The sequence below is a fragment of the Clytia hemisphaerica genome, unplaced genomic scaffold (genome assembly GCF_902728285.1).
Source record: "Clytia hemisphaerica strain Z4C2 unplaced genomic scaffold, Clytia hemisphaerica genome assembly, whole genome shotgun sequence".
Classification (NCBI taxonomy): domain Eukaryota; kingdom Metazoa; phylum Cnidaria; class Hydrozoa; order Leptothecata; family Clytiidae; genus Clytia; species Clytia hemisphaerica.
This window is the reverse complement of record NW_027104338.1, coordinates 1,924,033-1,945,197: the sequence shown is the minus strand read 5'-3', so window position 1 is coordinate 1,945,197 and position 21,165 is coordinate 1,924,033. Positions and strand designations below refer to the sequence as shown.

Sequence of the window (21,165 nt, the reverse complement as noted above, 5' to 3'; positions counted from 1 at the left end):
ACAAAAAGTGAGGAAAATACCCGAAAGACACGCTGATTTTGTCCCTGGGACAATGGTGCAAAATCGGTTCGAATCAATTTTGCTCCACTTTTATTGGTAGAAAGAAGAACCGGGTGGACGCACGAGAAAGCGTTTCAGGTTGGTGGGGGGATGGAGCATGTTGCATTGCACCAACGCGAAAAAAACTTCTCATGTCCCAAAAAAGCCTTTAGTTTAAGCTTTGATAATTATCAAGTAAATTTGCACAATTGAAATGATTTTGATTTCCTAAATATATATTTCTTAACAAAAAATAGAAGGGTAAATATTTTATAAAACGAGTTAACGGGTAAATAGTTATATACAATTAAAATTAAGATAAGTATACTGATTGTGTTCAAGCATAAAGACTATCCAGCAGCTCTGCTTCCAAAGTTTCCACGATATTTAAAAATGGTTTCAAATTCTTGATATGCGTAAGTCAAAGAGCACGTCATTTTCCATATCGGAAATACCAGAAAAAAGGGATTTTGACCCCTGAGTTGCTATTTTTAGTAACACTCAGGGGTCAAATTCCGGTGTTTTTGGGTGTTTCCGTTATGAAAAACGACGTAATCTTGACTCACGCATATCAAGAATCATGATTAAAAATTTTTATTTTATTTTATCTTTTTTGCCGTCGCCAACATGGTTTCGGTTTTGTCAGTGTTTATTTTTTTTTCTGTAATTTTTTTTCATTTTTTTCATTTTTTCATTTTTTCATTTTTTTTTCATTTTTTCTTTTTTTTTTCATTTTTTTTTTCATTTTTTCATTTTTTTTGTTTCGTTGATGTGTTTAAATGATTTCTTGTTCATTTTTTTCATTTTGTTTTTCATTTTATTGTTGTTTTTGAATGATTTCTTGTTCATTTTTTCATTTTTCATTTTGTTTTTCGTTTTGTTGGTGTTTTTGAACGATTTCTTGTTCATTTTTTCATTTTTCATTTTGTTTTTCTTTTTGTTGTTGTTTTTGAACGATTTCTTGTATATGACGTTGGCAGTGGAACTTCTACCAGAATGGTGTTAGAGATTGAGGGCGTTCTTCAGGGCGGAAGAATTCCATAAACTTTGTCAAAATACTTTTCGGTGGTGGTGGTGTTGATTTAAACAAGGACAAAATCATCGAATCCCATCTAAAATGACAATAATATGATATTATTAAACTTGCACTCAGAACTGACTCAAAATATCAAAACAAAAGGAGTATGTATCCACTCTTTTGAGAACGAAAGAGTAAATGAAATCTCGAACAACGCATAATTTTGCGTTGCAATGAAAAATCGTAAATGCGACGCAAGGAAAGCGTGGTAAATGCTCTGATTTACCATCGTCCTCAGTCAGTCAGGATCTAAACAAATGGACAATAACTAACTCAGCTGCATAAAGCACAACAAAGCATAAGTGAACTTGCTATTGTCTATCGAACTCCCAGTTAGTCTGTTACTACGAAGAAGAAACCTTTTTACTCTAAAACTACGCTACTGCATTGTTCTTCTAAAGCATGCATCATTGGATAAACATTAAAGCTAAATTGTGCACCAAACGACCTTCCTATATTGACTGATTAATCTTGGATGCTTTTAATATCTCGTCGAAAAAACCGAAAACGTAAGTGTAAAAGAATGAGTACCGCACAAAAAGTATATTTTCAGGAATTTTAGACTCTAAGGGTGCTATTTTTGAAGTTAACCTCTTTGTATGCAAATTAAACGTATAATTAATGATAAAAAATTCCTTACCCAAAGTATGATTGTTCTTCGGTTTCGGTAGTAGAAAACCATTCAAGGTTCAAATAACTCAGCGAAGAGCTTGATGGTGTTAGAGGGCGGTTCTTTTCGGTGAGTGATTCGAAGCTAAAAAATAAATGGAAAATCAATAATTAGAAATGGGATCTCGAATGAGACTAGAGAATGGATGATATTGGTTTGTCTGGCGTAAGGATTATCTGATGGTTCGATGCCGTATTGGCGGCCGCCCACGCCCTTCAAAGCTTCAAAGGAGTAGGAGAGGATCCTGAATCCCAACGGAGAGGATCGATAGTTGGGCGTACTTCATCTCCAGTCGGGCTCGACGGCCTTTGCCCGTCAGAATGAAAATATTTTGGTTGGACCCGACAATCCCCGAAAACGAGGGCTAGGTTTGAGGCTTTCCTTGATGCGAAATTCCGCAATCTAAACCTTCCAGATGTTGAAAACTTTCCCTTCAGAGTTTTTTTAGTGTGTCAAAAAATTTCTATATCAAGTGCCAGATGAGAGTAAAAAACAATTATTGAAATCTCCAATCTACAAACACACTTGCATTCTTAAATTCCAGGTCATCGGAATGTAAAATTCAGTCATGAGACAGGAACTGAGGGCATTGCTGGTACCACTCACCTTGAAAAGTCTCCAAATACATCAAAATACCAGCACGAAACAATAGTCGTAATTATTAGAGCAGCCATTCCAAGAAGAGTAATAACTTTCAATTTAGATCCAACAGTTTGGTAATTTTTGAAAACATTTTTAATTTTGAAGGTCTTGAGAAATGAACCGTCATTGTATTTTTTAATTACAGCTTGAACGTAGGAGTGAGAGATAGAGGTAATAACTGTTTTGAGGTATGAACCCAAATTGTAGTCATTTAGTTTGGAGTTAATGAACGAACCAACCAATGTATTGTATTTATTCATCACAGTTTTAATGTAGGTCAAGCAACGGTTAATCTTTTCGATATGTGTGATAAGAATGGACTTGAATTCATAATCCTTCAAAAGTGTTGATTTAATGAACGATCCAATCAAACATGTCACTACACCAGCAATGCAAACATATGACAGAGTATCCGCATATTTAGTGATCTCTTCTTCTTCGGTTGAAATCTCTTCCACAAGCACTATTGGTGTTGATTGTTCGTTGTTGGTGATTATTCTAAATTGAGAAGAAATAATGATCTTTCATTTTTGTTATATAACCGGGTTTACGTATCGAAGTGGTGTAAGTGAAGGATATAATTGATGTTTTTGCTCTATCTTCTTTGCTCATTTAAACAGACGACGGTTATTTTGGTGTTTTTACCGTCGTCGAGCAGAGTGGACTGTGATTTTGGAGACATGTCAACTTTACTTTATACCGTCTCCTTCGATTTATCTCGAATAGATAAACTCGCTATAGCGTATAGTAAAGTAAGCAGACAGACAATATTGTTAAAGTGCAATATTGGTAAAAAGATATGAGAATTAGTGAATGGAGTCTAGGTATAGGCTTCACAGTTACAGCCCTACCTCGAGAAAAACCCGGCTAAATTTACTAATATACAATCAGTGACAAAATACTTGGCACAAAAGGGAAATTCAATCACCGGGGTGTTTTGAAACCACAATCGATTTGTAAGTGCTCTAAAGTAGGTTGGAAGGGTAGAGTTTTAACTCTGAGTTTTAACAAGAGACTTAAGATGAGGATCCAAAAGTTCAAAAATGGTCCAGTAGCGCTTGAAATCTAGCTTAGAAACCGATAAATCCCTCCCAGATCGAAATAATCGATGAAATCAAGTTGAGGGCCTGAAATTGACATTCTCGCTCGAACTTCAATTTTCGAAAAATGGTAAATTAGCCAAAAGTGCAAATATATTATGGCATGGATTGTACGTATAGGTTAAACCCTATTTGGTCACATCTCAGCTGACACACAGTATTGGTTCAACGTTCATCTAACGTTATACGGACGTTGTGAACATTAGATTGACGTTGGCTTCTTCACGCTTTTTTTATAAGAATAGTGTGCTGTTGTGCGCAGATTTGTAATATCTGCGCAGATTTGTAATAAACTTTGCGCAAATTTGTAATACTTGAGCTGCGCAGAAATGTAATACTTCTCTGCGCAGATTTGTAATTTGGATTTGATATTTTCATTGGTAGAACCAAATTCTATTATGCGAACGAAATTCATTAAAAAAGACTTATAAAATAATACCCAAATAAAGTTGTGATTATTGAGCACATGAAATAAATAATCAATTAATATTCCTTTTCTAAGCAGTGCTTTTATAAGAAATTTATCTGGTAATATAAAAATTGTTCATGAAAATAGCGCGGATATGATTTTTTATAAGAATTGCTTCAAAAGATACTTATAAGAAAAATGAAAATACTTAAGATAAGCAAAATCCCATATTTGCATTAAAAGAACCAAGCGCCGAAAGCCAATTTCCATTAGATTAAAATATATTGATTCGTTTCTTATAAAGTTAATGTTCATACAAAAGATATACAACCTTTGTGTGATTTTCTGATTATTTTCTAAGTCTTTTTTTTTTCGAAACTTTTCTTCGTGGGAAACATACTACCAGTGGATACCCCTTAAAACCCACAATAAAAAGTGGAACCCTCTATCTCATTGTTTAGTTGGAGTGTAAGGCTGAAACTTTTTGTGTTGAAAGTACGTTGTCTATGATTGTCTTCCCTAGCAGTGATGTTTTGTAGAAAACAGTTTTCAGTTTTTCACGAGGAAGTGAAAAAGTGCAGTTTTAGCTATTTACCCCTTAAAACCTACAAAATGGTTTTTCTCGAATAACTTTTTACAAAAAAGTTCTTTTGACCTCAAATTTTGAACAGTGATTCACTGTAAAGTTACTAATGTTATGAATATACCATTAGTACCTAAATGATCTCAAAAATATGTGTTAAAATCAAAATACCCCTTAAAACCTACAAAAATAAGGCTAAAAACCACAAAGTCCGACCCTTGCTAACGGGATACTCAAGCTGATGGATACAAATTTGGTGTTGCTTCGTGATTCAATGGTTCAAAGACTTGCTAGAAATTCATTCCCACAACAATATTTTCATTTTTCAGGATTTCATGCCCATAATGCAATTGTGTGTGGCTTTTTCGTCAAAAACGGCTACGAAAGGCCAAAACCTTCATTCGCTTCATTTTTGACCTATGGTTCTAATGTTTTTCTAAATCTCCATCAAATTTGTGACATTTTGGTATGCAACATGACCAGGTTTTGAGAAAGTCGATTTTCAGATTTTATTGATCATCACCATAAAAGTGCTTTAAAGTAGAATTTTAAGGGCCTGTCATTTTCGTTGGGGTCTATTCACGAAGATGAAAATGATTTTTTCATACCTACCATAAGTATAGGTATCTAAAAAGTATAGGTGTTTATGACCTTAAATTCAATTGTGTAATTTCTAGGTCCAAAAAACCTGATTTTTTGAAGGGATTTTTGATAAAATTTTGAATAACTTCGAATTTTAAGATACTTTAGCATCTTTAAAATCCGTAAAATTTGGTATTTTATGAAAGAACATTTATAAGAGGTTGTAAAAAAGTGAAACATACCACATAAAATTAAATCTGGTAGTTATGAAAGCCAAAAATGCAACATTGTGGGTTTTAAGGGGTATGTGGTTTTAAGGGGTATCCACTGGTATGCCCTCGAAGTAAAAATCTAAATTCCAAATTAAAAATCTGCGCAGAGAAGTATTACATTTCTGCGCAGCTCAAGTATTACAAATTTACGCAAAATTTATTACAAATCTGCGCAGGTATTACAAATCTGCGAAGAAAGTATTGCAAATCTACACAGGTATTACAAATCTGCACACAACAATACTTTGGATGAGGGTCAAGTATTCTTAAGAAATTACCAAAATTGAGGGTGGAATATTCTTAACGTATTCTTACTTTTTTAGACTTGACTTTTTTACACACATGAGAAATGATCAATTTGAGAGTTTTGGACTTTTGAGTGAACATTTCTTCTTCCTCGAAGCTTCAATTTACAGAATTTATCAATTTTTCAAGCAATTTTTCTGTTAACCAAATACGAAATGACTGTATCAATATCAATATTTTTTATCAAATTCTGTGAAATTCACCCTAGAGGGCATTCTCATGGTATCTTTGCGATTTAGCCAATTTTCACCCTCGTCATCATCATCATCCTTCGACCTAGGTCCGAATGTACCTAGGTCGGAAACAAACAATAACCCTCCCTCCACAGCTCTCTCTCTATTTTCACCCTGATACTGTATTCTTATAGAAGATATTCTTATAAAAAAGCGTGTACATCGTTGTAGAGGTCTGCCATTTAGAATCCCCATTGTCCCTTTTTACATAGAGCCCTGTTCTAATGCCGTTCCAATAATTTGACTTTTGTTTTAATAAGGGATATGAAATACTTTCACCAGATATTATAAAACGGGCTTTTTATTTTAGTCCTCAGTTCAGCCACTATAATCTTCTGAATGCATGTATATAGTTGAGCGGAAAATAATCCAAGTAGAGAAAAACAAGAGATTAACTTACTGGGCATAAGTTACTACACCGACAGCTGATGTTACCAAGGCAAAGGAGCCAAAGGCCAACAGCCGGAGCACACGGGATTGGACCATGGCCCGTTTTTTCCAGAATAAGAAGCCGCCAACACACGCCACGGTGACCATACAAATGGTGGTAATGAGGGCGGGTGTGTAGTCTTCGTGGGGCGTTAGCGATTCGGTTTCTGGTTCAAGCTCGGGTGTTAGTGGTGTGGTCCCATCTGGTACATCCGGGAAGAAGCTGAAAAGGAAAAAGGAAACGGGTTAGGTTTTGGAAAAAGGTTTGGTTAGTTTAACATAGTACTTAATAGGGAAATCGAGGCGTGTAAGGTTTAGACAGTGTTGGATAAAGTGTCTTAATCTCGTCCTTTTTTCCAAATGAATTTCGTATTTGATAGATCATAAGTGGCTTACTTTTTTCATTCTCAATTTGCTTGTGTAATTGCTACATCACGCAGTACTTAATAAGAGGGTACCAAAATACTAAATTTGCATCAATTTTTGAAAGACCCACAACGCTACCGATCGACTCCGGTTATAATCTGTACACAGACCCGATAATTTCAAAACTCATTGCCCAGAGGTTCTGTTGAAGTGCGGGAGAGAAAGGGGAGACGACGAGAGAAGTGTTGCTATTTGCAAATCATACTTCATACGGGAATTTTTTTATCAAATATACAATACGCACCGAGTGTTCTACAGAGTACTCCGGCTATCAAACTCTCGGAATTGCCTTATAAGATTAATCCACTTATATGCAAGTACACGTTTTTTTTTAAGAAACTAGTTTTACCAAGCAGCCTCAATGCTTCTTAAGAAATCGGCCTTTTGAGCCTCAAATGTTTCTTACATGTTTCTAAACTTTTTGACATAATCAGCCTATTTTTCATCCAAAGAAAAAAACATTTGTTTTGATTGGAAGGTTTTTAAAACAAACCAAATTAAAAAATGTTATTTTCTTATTCTCAGCCTCATATTTTTTTAAAGTGTGTTTCATATGTAATAATGAACCTGCTTATGATGAATCCACAGGTGTAAACTATGAGGAGGAAATGTGTAACTAAATGAATTGGTTATCATACATCCGCCCTCATGCTTTACACCAATGACTTTCCAATGCGATGTTAACCCTCTACAATCTCGGTCAAAATAAATTGAGAATTTTGGTTAATTCCTCGTTTTTAGCAATTTGAAGTTTGGGCGAGAAAGTCGTTTTTGGGCTAATTGATTAATTTATTTGAATATTTCAATTCAGGAGGGGTTTATAAACTTTCAGGCTATAATTTGAACCCTGTTGGACCATTCTTGGACTTTTGGATGCTCGGAAGTCTTAAGTCTAGCGTTAAAACTCAGAGTTAAAACTCCAACCTAATTTAGGGCGCTTCTAAATCGTTTATATGGTTGTAAGATTTCGTAGGAATTTCCCTTTTTTCTAAAATTTTATGACTTCGATTCTAGACCACACCTCACTTTCCAAAGATATTTATTCACCCTGGTCTCATTTATAGATGCTTGCCTCAATATCAAGTTGTACATAAATAATGATTTACAGTACAGAATCTCGCTTATTCGAACTTCAATAATTCGGATTTTTCTACTGTATAATTCCTTTAAGGGAATAAATTAACGCGAGAATAAATTAATACAGAATAAATTAATTCGGAATTAATTAATGCGAATTTGGCCCTAATTCGCATCATTCAATTCCGCAATTCCTAACATTGGTCAATTTGCATTAATAAATTCCGCCTTTTCAATAATTTTGCTGTGATTTTATCATGAATAAAGTTTAAAATGTGGCTCATTCGTATTAATTTATTCCGCATTAATTTATTCTCGCATTAATTTATTCTCGCGTTAATTTATTCCCTTAAAGGAATTCACCTTTCCAGCGCGACACATTTTTTGAAATTTTTTTTTTGAAATCCAAAATTTCAAATAAGCATAAAAGTACCTTGAGAGTTAGATAATGATTTTGGTACCATTTAAAAGTAATTCATATTATGCTCTTTTTAAAAGGTACCCGGTTTATGCCCTTTTAAATTAAGTGGTCAGGAGTTTTACCCTTAAGTCTGGGACTCGGTATAATGACAAAATCAAAACGCGTATACACCGTCTGCCGGGTGTGAAGGGTTAAACTTACTACTGTTACTAATACTTTGCAGACCAGACAGTTGCTATGGCAAAATTGGCAAGTTTGTTAACATTACACAACTTCACGGTAAACCTGCTTATGATGAATCCACAAGTGTGAACTATGAGGAGGGAATATATAACTAAATGAATTGGTTATTATACATACACCCTCATACTTTACACCAATGACTTTCCAATGCGATGTTAACCCTCTACAAGCTCGGTCAAAATAAATTGAGAATTTTGGTTTAATCCTCGTTTTTAGCAATTTAAAGTTCGGACAAGAAAGTCGCTTTTGGGCTAATTGATAAATTTATTTAAATATTTCAATTCAGGAGGGGTTTATAGACTTTCAGGCTATATTCTGAGCCCTATTTGACCATTGTTGGACTTTTGGATGCTCAGTAGTATTAAGTCTAGCGTTAAAACTCAGAGTTAAAACTCCAACCTAATTTAGGGCGCTTCTAAATCGTTTGTGGTTGTAAGATTTCGTAGGAATTTCCCTTTTTTCTCAAATTTTATGACTTCGATTCTAGACCACACCTTTCCAAAGAAGTTTTTTCACCCTGGTCTCATTTATAGATGCTTTGGGTAAGAGTTATACCCCTAAGTCTTGGACTCGATATAATGACACAATGAAAACGCGTATACACGTCTGTCTGGTTTGAAGGGTTAAACGATGCGAAGTTCAATTGAATTAGAATTGACCCACATTGAGTGACTTATAAAGGGTTTATAAAGGTCAGTAGAGAAATTCAAACTAATACACCGGTAACATTTGACTAGCTCCATCATGACACCTTTGTAACAAGTGCTATAACTTGGAACATAATAAATCATAATGGATCGAGTCAATTTTGTAAAGGTAAACTGTTGACAGATAAAAAAATTCACTCCATTAAGAATTAGTGGATAAGATTCACTAAAAAGAAAAGGTGTGGTGGTGAAAGAAAATCCGCCACATTAAGTGGGGTGATCCACCACACCTAGCAAATAACAACATGCAACAAGAGTGAACACTGGGCAGTTCGCATCAAGAGACTGGTACTTCTCGCAGATCCATCTGGATCTCCCGTATTGGTGGATGTTGAACATTTGCTCAACTGGCTGTTTTGTCTCACCAGCAGAATGGACGGTATTTTGAAGGTGAACCACAAAAACGTATAAACTTTCTTTGATTATGAAACAAATAACTTTTCTATCACAAAACGTACGTGGAGTGAAAACAGATGCCCGTATTGTTGAGCTATGTCACGTTATGAAAAAGAGAAATGCAATAGCAGCATGCTTACAGGAGACTTGGCGTAAAGGTCAGGAGGTGTTAGATTTCGAACAATATCGCCTCATATCGTCCGGTCTAAATGAGGCAACCTACCGTAGAGGGTCCCAAGGAGTCGCAATCTGTTTGAATCCTGATGGTGTTGACGCTTGGAATGCAGCTGGTCTCGAAACTCACTCTGATCTCGGACCTAGAGTATTAGCTATTCGTTTATTATTGAGAGATAAGCACAACAGAGATGTTGGTGTCTTTTTGGTATCGGCATACGCCCCGGTAGGAAATGCCCCAGAACAGAACATACCTGGAACGAATTTTTGATTTACCTAACAACGTGTTTGAACAGAAAACGAAATGATGATATTTTAGTGATTGGTTGTGATTGCAACTCTAGTATGGGCGTGAATCGATCGAAGGAGTCAGGCCCGCTCGGTAATTTTGGTATATCTCACGTTAATGATTCTGGAAAACGAATGTTATCGTATCTTGCAATTCAAGAGTTGAAAGTTGTTACGACGTGTTTCAAAAAGAAGAAATACGGCACATGGATGCATCCTCGTAGTAAAAATCTCCACCAAATCGATCACATTTTTGTCAACAGAGAAATGTTCGTCCGATGTATCGATGCTGGAATCACCTCGCCTCTGTTAGATAGTGATCATAATGCTACTTTTGTTACCCTCCGCTTAATGAAACGTCTTAAAAAGAAAAACGATAACCGTCAGCGACTGCTTGCTCTCGACCACTCCCATCTACTTGATCCAGATGTCAAACGTAAATTCTTTGATAAAATTAAAAACTACTTTGACACTAATGCAGCCTGCAAATACTCTGAACTATCAAAATCCATGTCTAAAGCAGCAACCGATGTTCTCCCAAGACGTGCTAAAGCTCAACCAGACTGGTTCAAATTTGACGAAAAGAACTTGAATGCTCTCATAGATGCCAGAAATGAGGCTATGAGACGTGTTTTCAATAAAAGAACTCGTTTTTCAGAAGAGAGATTACGGTTACTACGAACTAAAGTAAAGGTGGCTGTAAGGAGTGCCAAAAATAAGTGGCTCCATTACATCTCTCACGCAACTAATGTAACTGTCGGTACTAAGACTGCTTGGGACAATGTGAAACTGCTAAAAAAAAAAGGACTGTCAAAAGTTAAACCGGTGACTCAAAAGCAATTGAAAAAACCAGACGGTACTTTATGCAAAACCCCGGATGAAAACGCTACCGTTTTCAAAGATCATTTCCAAAAACTTTATGAAAATCAAGTCAATTTTGATGAAACTGTCTTAGATCTCCTGTCCCAAAGACCGGTCTTCGAAAGCTGTGATGAAATTCCCTCGGATGAAGAAATAAGGACTGCCATTTCAAAGTTGAAAAATAAAGCTCCAGGAGAGTCTGGAGTGATGACCCAATCGTGGAAAATAATTATCGACAGCCAAGAAATTTTCCAGATATTGAAATCAATCATAACTGATTTCTGGGTAACCGAAACAGTACCTAAAGAATGGAACATTGGCAGGCTTAACTCGGGTAAGTTATGGCATGTCTCAAAAACTGAAAATTACCATAATTTTTAGATCGCATTAGTCGACAGAAAATGACCAAACAAATGACTGAACTCGAAAGGTACTATGATGTAGTTTCTAACCTGATGTGTAACCTAATTGTTTTTTCGCTGATTTTCGCGAAAAACCGCAAAAACTGATTATTACGTCATAATCGATGACGTCACAAAAACTAAAAATTGAATTTCTCAAGAATGGTTAATCCAATTGTCTTCAAACTTTCACCAAAGATGTATCTTACTAAAGTCGATCATTTGAAAAAAAAATTCTTTCGAAATTTTGATGACGTCAGCAGAAATTAGTAAAAAACGAAAAATCCTATTTTCTGCTGACGTCATCAAAATTTTGAAACATTATATTGTTCAAATAATCGACGTTAGTAAGATACATCTTTGGTGAAAGTTTGAAGACAATTGGATAAACCATTCTTGAGAAATTCAATTTTTAGTTTTAGTGACGTCATCGATTATTACGTAATAATCAGTTTTTGCGGTTTTTCGCGAAAATCAGCGAAAAAACAATTAGGTTACACATTAGGTTAGAAACTACATCATAGTACCCTTCATGTTCAGTCATTTGTTTGGTCATTTTCTGTCGACTAATGCGATCTAAAAATTATGGTAATTTTAAGACATGCCATAACTTACCCGAGAATGTGTTACCGAAAAAAGGAGATCTTTCCTTGCCAAAAAATTACAGAGGAATCATGCTCCTTGAAAATGCATATAAAATTATTGCAATTATTCTACATCGTAGACTTCTACCGATTGAGGAAAGTTTAGATCATGAGAGTCAATCAGGTTTCCGCCCTGGTAGAGGCTGTATGGATGCTGTGTTTACCGTTAAAACTGCCATAAAGAAAAGACGAGAACATGGACTGGAGACCTGGATTTTATTCCTAGATCTAGTTAAAGCTTTCGACCGTGTTCCGAGAATCGCTTTGTGGAAGGTACTTGAGAAATATGGAGTACCTTTGAAATTGATAAATCTCTTAATAGTTTTACACGCTGACTTCACTGTGAAATTCGTTATAGGCGATGTAGTCCGTACCATTAACAGCATCGTCGGTGTGAAACAAGGTGATATTTTGGGACCGCTATTGTTTACCTTTTACATTACCGCAATGATTGAAACCTGGAAGTTATCCTGTGGTATACCGTTTTGCATATTTCGGAGTAAGAGTGATTTTGTAATGACCGGTCGTAGAACAACCACGAAAGGAGAAGATTTCGAGCTTCCAGACTCGGAATATGCAGACGATACGGCTTTGTTATTTGAGAGTCGAGATCATATCCAACAGGGAGCTACTTCAATAATCGTCCACTTTGATCGTTTCGTTTCGGAATGGAAATTCATACCGGTGCAATAAATCCCAAGTCAGACTCCAAAACGGAGATATTGTTCTGTGCAAAACCGATATTCATGTATGACAACCCTGAAACCCTTGATAATGTCGACTTATCTGATGTAATTATTGATGAAAAGCGTTATTTGCCCATTGTTGACGAGTTTTGTTACCTTGGTAGTATAGTTACCAACGATTGTACCGATGAAAAGGATGTGGATACCCGTATTGCCAAAGCAAGTGGTGCTTTTGGAATGTTGAGAAAATGTTTGTTTGCATCATCTGATATTACCAATAAGGCCAAAGGATCAATATTTCGTTCGTTAATCTTACCAATTCTTCTTTATGGTAGTGAATGTTGGTGCATGACGGAATCTTTATTGAGAAAGATTCGTAGCTTTTACCATGGTTGTATACGTAGTATGTGCCGAGTAAATCGAAAGCACACATTTCTACATAGAATCTCAACTGATGAGCTTCTTGAACGTGTTGGGCTCGAATCTATCGAAACGTATATTTATAGACAGCAATTGAGGTGGATTGGTCACGTGAGTAGGATGGACTGGGATCGTCTTCCTCGGAAAATGCTTTCCTCATGGGTAGTATCGAAACGACCCAGGGGATGTCCTAAGATGACGTATGGTCGTTCAATTCGAAAATGTATGTCTAAATGTGGTATAAATGTTGATAATTGGTTTGTTATGGCTGGAAATCGTTTGGAATGGAATGCAATGATTAGAAATTTGTCTATATAATTTTTTTTTTTTTTTTTTTTTTTTTCTAGTTAGATTACCCTTTTTTTTCTACTTTAGTATGTTTCATTTTTCATCTTAGTTATATACTTTTTGTGGTCACTTTAGCTTTAGGAGGTGCTGTGATCCTCACCTTTTGGTGAGGCCTATCCCCTTGCATGGGAAGGCATCTGTCTGTCTGTCTGTCTGTCTAAACTGTTGAAAATAACGCCTTGAGCGAGTTCAAAACTCTAAAACCAGAAACTTAAATCAATATTCAGTTGATTTTTATGAAGTTTTCATTAAGAAAGGTTGCCTTAATACAGGAGATACCCAAAAAAGACAGTTTGGTACACTCTAAAAAAAACACCGACTTATATACAAGTATATCATATGTAATAACAAACCTGCTTATGATGAATCCACAGGTGTGAACTGTCGAGGGAATGCATAACTAAATCAAATTGGTTATGCAAAAACCTCCCTCATAATTTACACCAATGACTTTCCAATGCAATGTTAACCCTCTACAATCTCGGTCAAAATAAATTGAGAATTTTGGTTAGTTCCTCGTTTTTAGCAATTTAAAGTTCGGACGAGAAAGCTGCTTTTGGGCTAATTGATAAATTTATGACTATCTATATATGACTCATTTATAGATGCTTGGGGTAAGAGTTATAAGTCTGGGACTCGATATAATGACACAATGAAAACGCGTATACACGTCTGCCTGGTTTGAAGGGTTTAACGACGCGAAATTCAATTGAATTAGAATTGACCCATATCGAGTGATTTATAATGGGTTTATAAAGGTCAGTAGAGAAATTCAAACTAATACACCGGTAACATTTGACTAGCTCCATCATGATACAATTGTAACAAGTGCTATAACTTGGAACCAATTAAACCTGAATGGATCGAGTCAATTTTGTAAAGGTAAACTGTTGAAAATAACGCCTTGAGCGAGTTCAAAACTCCAAAACCAGTAACTTAAATCAATATCTCAGTTGATATCTATGAAGTTTTCATTAAGAAAGGTTGCCTTAAAACAGGAGATACCCAAAAAAGACAGTTTGGTACACTCTAAAAAAAACACCGACTTATATACAAGTATATCATATGTAATAACAAACCTGCTTATGATGAATCCACAGGTGTGAACTGTCGAGGAAATGCATAACTAAATCAAATTGGTTATGCAAAAACCTCCCTCATAATTTACACCAATGACTTTCCAATGCAATGTTTACCCTCTACAATCTCGGTCAAAATAAATTGAGAATTTTGGTTAGTTCCTCGTTTTTAGCAATTTAAAGTTCGGACGAGAAAGTTGCTTTTGGGCTAATTGATAAATTTATGACTTTCTATATATGACTCATTTATAGATGCTTGGGGTAAGAGTTATACCCCTAAGTCTGGGACTCGATATAATGACACAATGAAAACGCGTATACACGTCTGCCTGGTTTGAAGGGTTTAACGACGCGAAATTCAATTGAATTAGAATTGACCCATATCGAGTGATTTATAATGGGTTTATAAAGGTCAGTAGAGAAATTCAAACTAATACACCGGTAACATTTGACTAGCTCCATCATGGCACATTTGTAACAAGTGCTATAACTTGGAACCAATTAAACCAGAATGGATCGAGTCAATTTTGTAAAGGTAAACTGTTGAAAATAACGCCTTGAGCGAGTTCAAAAACTCCAAAACCAGAAACCTAAATCAATATCTCAGTTGATATCTATGAAGTTTCAGCTGTATCGACAATGAGTTTCCAAAAAGTACATTTTAGGCTTATTTTTCAATTCAATTGAAAATACTTTTGATTACTCTCGGGTACCTAATAATAGCCGTCACCCCCGCTAATTAATTACTCGAAAATCTTCCACCAAGGACATTCGATTACAAATAATAAACAAAAAGAAAACGACTTACCCTAAATATCCCTCAGTGAGGATGCAACAAGCTAAGATGCTCACCATCCAAATGAGAGATATCCCAGCCCATATCCCTAAACTGTGTAATGATTTAGAGTATCGTTCCATGAACGTTTTGGTGGCTCTAAATAAACGGAAAGTAATGTATTTATGACTTGATTAAAATCAAACTCTTTTAAAATAAGAACAATCTTATACGAACAATATGAGGCTCAAAAAATGCCAAAATATATGTACAATTTAAGAAAAATGCTGAGCCTGGAAGGATAAAACTCTAAGTAAATATACCCCTGTGTCACAGACCACTGGGAAAATTCCTTAGAATTTCAGCCCCACTTGGAAATTAACTTTTATTTTATCTCCATTCGAAATTCAATGTTTAAAAATTGTACTTCAAAACCATTACCACTGTATTTTTTAACCTTGTAACAAAGGAATTTTTATCCCATTGGGATTTCAATAGGAATTTAAAAAAAAATTTCCACCGGGGTTGTGAGACAGGGGTGTGTAAATGAAGAGCCAAATTAGTAAAATAGGATATTAGTACTAATAACATGGTTTAGAGGGTGATTTGGGATTAATAACCCCGAGGTTCATTGAAACATTTCAAAATAGCCCGAACGTAGTGAGAGAATACCATGTTATTCCACGTTAATTATATGGTCAAAAAAAGAATTGAAGAACACTCAATCGCTATTATTTTCGAAACTTATAAAAACATTCGAAACTATAAAAATAATTCGACTGACACTCTTATTTTGATTGGCTTAAAAATTTCGTACGATATTTTGTTAACCAATCAAAATATCGTACGATACTTTTCTTTCAACCAATAGAAATTTTTGTTTACATCAGGGCGATTACAAAAAAGCTTATTACGGATTTATCGCCCCGCTCGTCCTTTACAAATCTAAGCTAAATGTAATCAACCATATAATTAAGCCTAAAATAATCCAGTTTTGCCTAAAAATAAGAATATAATTCGATCATTTTAGGCTCAAAGGACTAAAAAGAACAGCTAAGGCTCATAAAAGATTTTCCGGTTCTTAATTTTTTTAATCTGATGCAAGTTTCAGGTCATCCATCATCCAGTAGGTAAAGTAAAGATTTTAGAATTGTTTTTTTTTACAGCGCCTTTTTTCTAGAACTTGTAACACCATACCATAGGACAGTACAAGTAATGGCCTAGAGAGAGGGGTGGGCCTTTTTTAAGACAAATCTTTAGCACCTCCATATTATATATCTACATATATCTGAACACATCACGCGGGAGTAAACTTTAAGCTTTTAAAAGATATATCACTTTTAATTTCATCCCATTTCTAGAATATTCTAGAACAAAAGTAGAATGTGATTACCTTGGTGGGTTTCCCGCCGTTGCAGCGAGAATGTTTTCCGCAGCTGGTGGTGTATTCGGATGAGCAGTAGGAAGCGGGTTTGTTTCCATGACCACATGAGGGTTGTCAGCGGTAGGTGGTGGAGGTACATCAACACTGGGTGTTGTATTCTCAGTGGAAACTGGTGGAACCGGCTCGGTTGTCATTGGTGGTGGGTCATTTCTGACTATCTCTATGGCCGCAAGCAATATTCCATTTACATAGTCTTTGACCATGGGCATGGTTACATCTCCGACGATTATCATTTCTTGGTGATCGCTGCTAGCCACATGCGGTAATGGCTCCTCTGTTGCAGGACCAGGCATCTCAGTAGGTGTCGCACCCGTATGTTCGACCATGGGCGTTGTCACCTCTCTGGGGGTTGTTTCTTGTAGGGCGCTGTCACCCACTGGCGGTAATGGCTCCTCCGTGACAGGAACAGGCAATAATGGCTCCTCCGTGACGGGAACAGGTGGTAATGGCTCCCCCGTGACGGGAGCAGGCGGTAATGGCTCCTCCGTGACGGGAACAGGCGGTTCGGTAGCTGTCGCATCATGCTCGACTAATGGGATAGTCTCTACTTCAGAAACTGGATTCGCAATAACTTCAGGTTTGATTGCATCTTGAATTCCTCTTTGGCTGAGGGTGCTCTGGTTCATCTTAGCGATCTGTTTTAAAGGAAAAAATAATAACCGTGATATCTGAACGAGAATGAATAAGAATCAGTCTTCTGGTTATTTGAATACACTAGAGTCATTTAAGTATATTTGCGTTACTTTACCTGGAAATTTAACAAACTTTTATCAAGGGTAAGCAGCAATCCAGAGAGAAGACTAGCGCATTCCCTACCTTCGGGTAGATACCTATCAAAAGAAGAGCCATCAGGTCGCCTCCGGTCGCAGACTTAAAACCTACTTACAAACTCTTACCCGGGTCAACCCTATAAAATGTGTACACGCCTCTTGGAGGTTGAAGGTTCGAACCCTACATCAATGAACCAAGTGACGACGGCACCTCCCTCATTTGTTAATTACCTCAGGTGACAGTACTAGAGAAGATTCGCTAGGTTCATCTCGCATACAAACGTTGACAATATCAATGATGCCAAAATCTTTTATCCGATTCATATTTTTTACACACTTTCAAAACTTCAACTCAATTTGATTAATATGTCATAAGTTATCAAAGAATTTTCGTTTTCCCCAAGGATACTCGAAGGGTTGAGAGTTACAATATAGAAGCGCACATAAAAGTGAACAACGAGGTCAACATCAACACCACAACCCGTGATTCCATAAAAAATGACAAGAAAACTACAAGAAATGGAGGAAAAGACTAAGAATCATGATAAAGGAGGAGATTAAGCACGCAGCAGAAATAATGACAGAGACATCAAAGAAAACATACGCCGAAAGCACATAGAAGACTTAAGATCTACCGAAGAACAAAAACGGAAGGAAGAAAGTTAAAAGAGAGACATAGACTCTAGGAAACTGAATATCATCGTTCACGGGTTTCTCGAATATTCAGGCCCAGATAAGGAAAAAGAAGAAAATGGAGTAAAATATGACATAATTCGGTTCCGGGACTCCTGGCGGACATCAATGTTCCAGGAAAACAAAGAATGACCGTCCTCTTAAAGTCACCCTCCGAAGTCAGCATGACAAAGATCTCATCATGAAGAATTTACACATGGGTAAGTATCACGGAAGATTTCACAATCAACGAACGGAAAAGATAAAGGAGATGCACGAACAAGCAAAAAAACTTAACAAAGATAAAAACAATAAAGACTTCAACTGGTGCGTAAGAAGAAGCCTAAGAACTAAGCTACGCATCATTAAAAAATTACAAAACCAAACAAAAATATTTTCAAATTATAATGAACCAAAATACTCTACAGAAGAAATTGTCAACGATTGGACATCAACAGATGATGTATATAGAATATAAATCGTCTACAGATGATGATGAATGATTCATTTTGTAAATAGGCAGTCTAACTATATTAGCTTAAAAGGTAAAGCTAGTACAGATCTGTACACTTTTTTCGACTTTAATTTAAAGAATATATACATTAACATTAACATTGAGTACAGTCTTTCATGTTACTCAAACTAAACTACTTTCTGCCAGTGAGCATAGAAGCGCGCATAGAAGTACAGTCTTTCATGCTACTCAACTTTAAACTAGGAGGCTAAACGATTTAATTTAAAAGGAAGTAGGGTATGGTAAATGAAACTGGGGAGCATTCTAATTCAAATTATCGTATAACAGCTATATTACTGTAACATTTATTATAATGCATTATCATATAACACATTGACTTCCAAAGGGCTAGACTCGAGACTCCCGGACGGGAAACGAAGCCACTTATTTCCCATCCAGAACGCCCACGCGTGGTTTTTATACAAACGCCGGATTGAAAGTAAAATCTATCGCTAGATTTAAAGATACAGTTCGTCGTCATGATTGCGGTGTGTTTTAGGCGCGTTCTAGATAGGAAAAAAGAGGCTTCACTTTTTCTTGCTAGGGAAGGGTTAGAGATTCTACTCTAGTACTTCGGGCTTTAAACTCAATGATAAAACAGCTATTTGAGACAAGTCAAAAAATTTGAAAGTAAAAAATATACTTACAGACTCCATGATGATACTTGCGACGAGATCTTGATGAACACCGTCGATATTTGAATAATAAGAATTTGTTAACGCTTCTTTATAAAACGAACGTTTGTCCTTTGGCATGAATATATGCTTGAAATATGCTTCGTTGATTGGTGGATAGTAAAAGATAGTTGATATTTTGGTAGGATGGTAAATTCTTCGTTAGATGGTGAGATTTGAAGAACAAACAAGTCGAGTGTCGCTTTTGTGATGGTAAAAGTGTGACTGGATGGAATTTGCAATGTGTGTACATTTAGCGCTGAAATTATGTAAGTGACGTCAAATAGTCTGTTTAGATATTTGACGTCAGAATTTCCTTATCTGGAAACTGTTGACTTAATTATGCAACTAATTGTTGTTAATTATGCAAATAATTAATTAATCAATTATAAATTAATTATCATTAGTTGCATAATTAACAACAGTTTCCCGGGCAGTTTCCATATTGATTTTGAAAGCGTCATCACTAACCGACCGATAACAAACGAAAATGAAATTCTTACCGAATTATTCACTCACAGTTTTTGAATATCATCATTGTTTATGTTTGATTTCATATAAAGCTAACCCCCGTCTCATTCATGATATTCATGATGTAATGTTTTCTACGGAAAAACCCCGGTTTTAGCCAGTAGTGGCAAATTTAAACTAGCCAAAAGTTGTAAAAAATTTGCCACTGCTGGCAGAAACCGGGGTCTTTCCGTAGGAAACATTACGTCATGAATATTATGAATTGCTCAGTCGGTGCTCAGTATAAACATCTTCACTCGCTGAAATAGCTATCAGAATTTTACTTTGGATAAGAAATCAACAGTTTTCATCTAAAACGCGATGAAAGATGGCTTTTGAAGTGCAATTTTTCCATACAGTTTCCAATGGGATAAAATCATGGTGTAATTTGCCGCTTGGAAATCATTGGCTTTATATCAGCCCAGTGCCGTAGGAAGCATTTTCATATTGGAGGGGGGGGGGCTAAAGTTTAGTGACACCCGGAGGGCCAACCATGGTTTGGCCCGAGGAGGAATTTTGAAAATTTGAGCTCTAGATTGCTTGCAAATGCATTCCAAACAAAATGCTTTCGAGAAAAAACAACATAAAAATCAATCAAATCTTTGCAGTTTGCAAAATAACCATTTTTAAAAAAGTTATTGGGGGCATAGCCCCCCCCCTTGCCCCCTCCCAGTTGCTACGGCACTGCAACTACGAGGTTATTGGTCTAACTAAGGGATAGTGGTTTTACCCAACTGGCACACAATGATGTTTCAACGTTTATCTAACGTTATATGGACGTAGTGATGCAAAAACGTTGATAATTATTGACACGTGAAGAGATTCTCTTTCTTGGCTAAACCATAGTCGATAATATATATTCTAGACTTCTTTTTACACAAGAAACATAAGCTATACACCTTCTCGACCGTAGTTGCGCGACCAGGCGCGTGCCATTTAATTATTTAACCATCCCCATAAACTCGATCCAATTCTTTTTTGACACACTTATATATTGTCTATAGGTGCGAAAAAGGACTGGATCGGTTTTAGTGGGATAAAGCGGACAAACGAATGCCTGCACGACAATTGGCGGCTACGTTCGAAAAGGTGTATTTTAGACGTAAACACAAAACAAAAATATAACTAGAACAAATCTAAAATAAAAAAAACTTACATGCTTAAAATCACCCTCGTAAATTTAATTAATAGTTTGCTATTTGACAAACATCTTGAACGAAAACAAAATTCACCACTGCCACGCCCGTTATTTAGATACACCCTTGATACCCGGTTATCAAAAATCAATGTGC

General features: G+C 36.1%; 1 protein-coding gene across 1 annotated transcript; it reads right to left on the bottom strand.

Moving 5' to 3' along the window:
* Positions 1 to 881: 881 nt before the first annotated feature.
* LOC136817964 (uncharacterized) lies at positions 882 to 19,577 on the bottom strand. Its single transcript, XM_067074313.1, has 7 exons — positions 19,337 to 19,577; positions 16,683 to 17,368; positions 15,323 to 15,448; positions 6,315 to 6,566; positions 2,394 to 2,927; positions 1,758 to 1,871; positions 882 to 1,151 (listed from the first exon to the last, which is right to left on the bottom strand). The coding sequence occupies exons 1-7, from the start codon at positions 19,442 to 19,444 to the stop codon at positions 1,028 to 1,030; spliced, it is 1,944 nt and encodes a 647-aa protein (XP_066930414.1). The 5' UTR covers positions 19,445 to 19,577; the 3' UTR covers positions 882 to 1,027.
* Between the last annotated feature and the right edge of the window lie 1,588 nt (positions 19,578 to 21,165).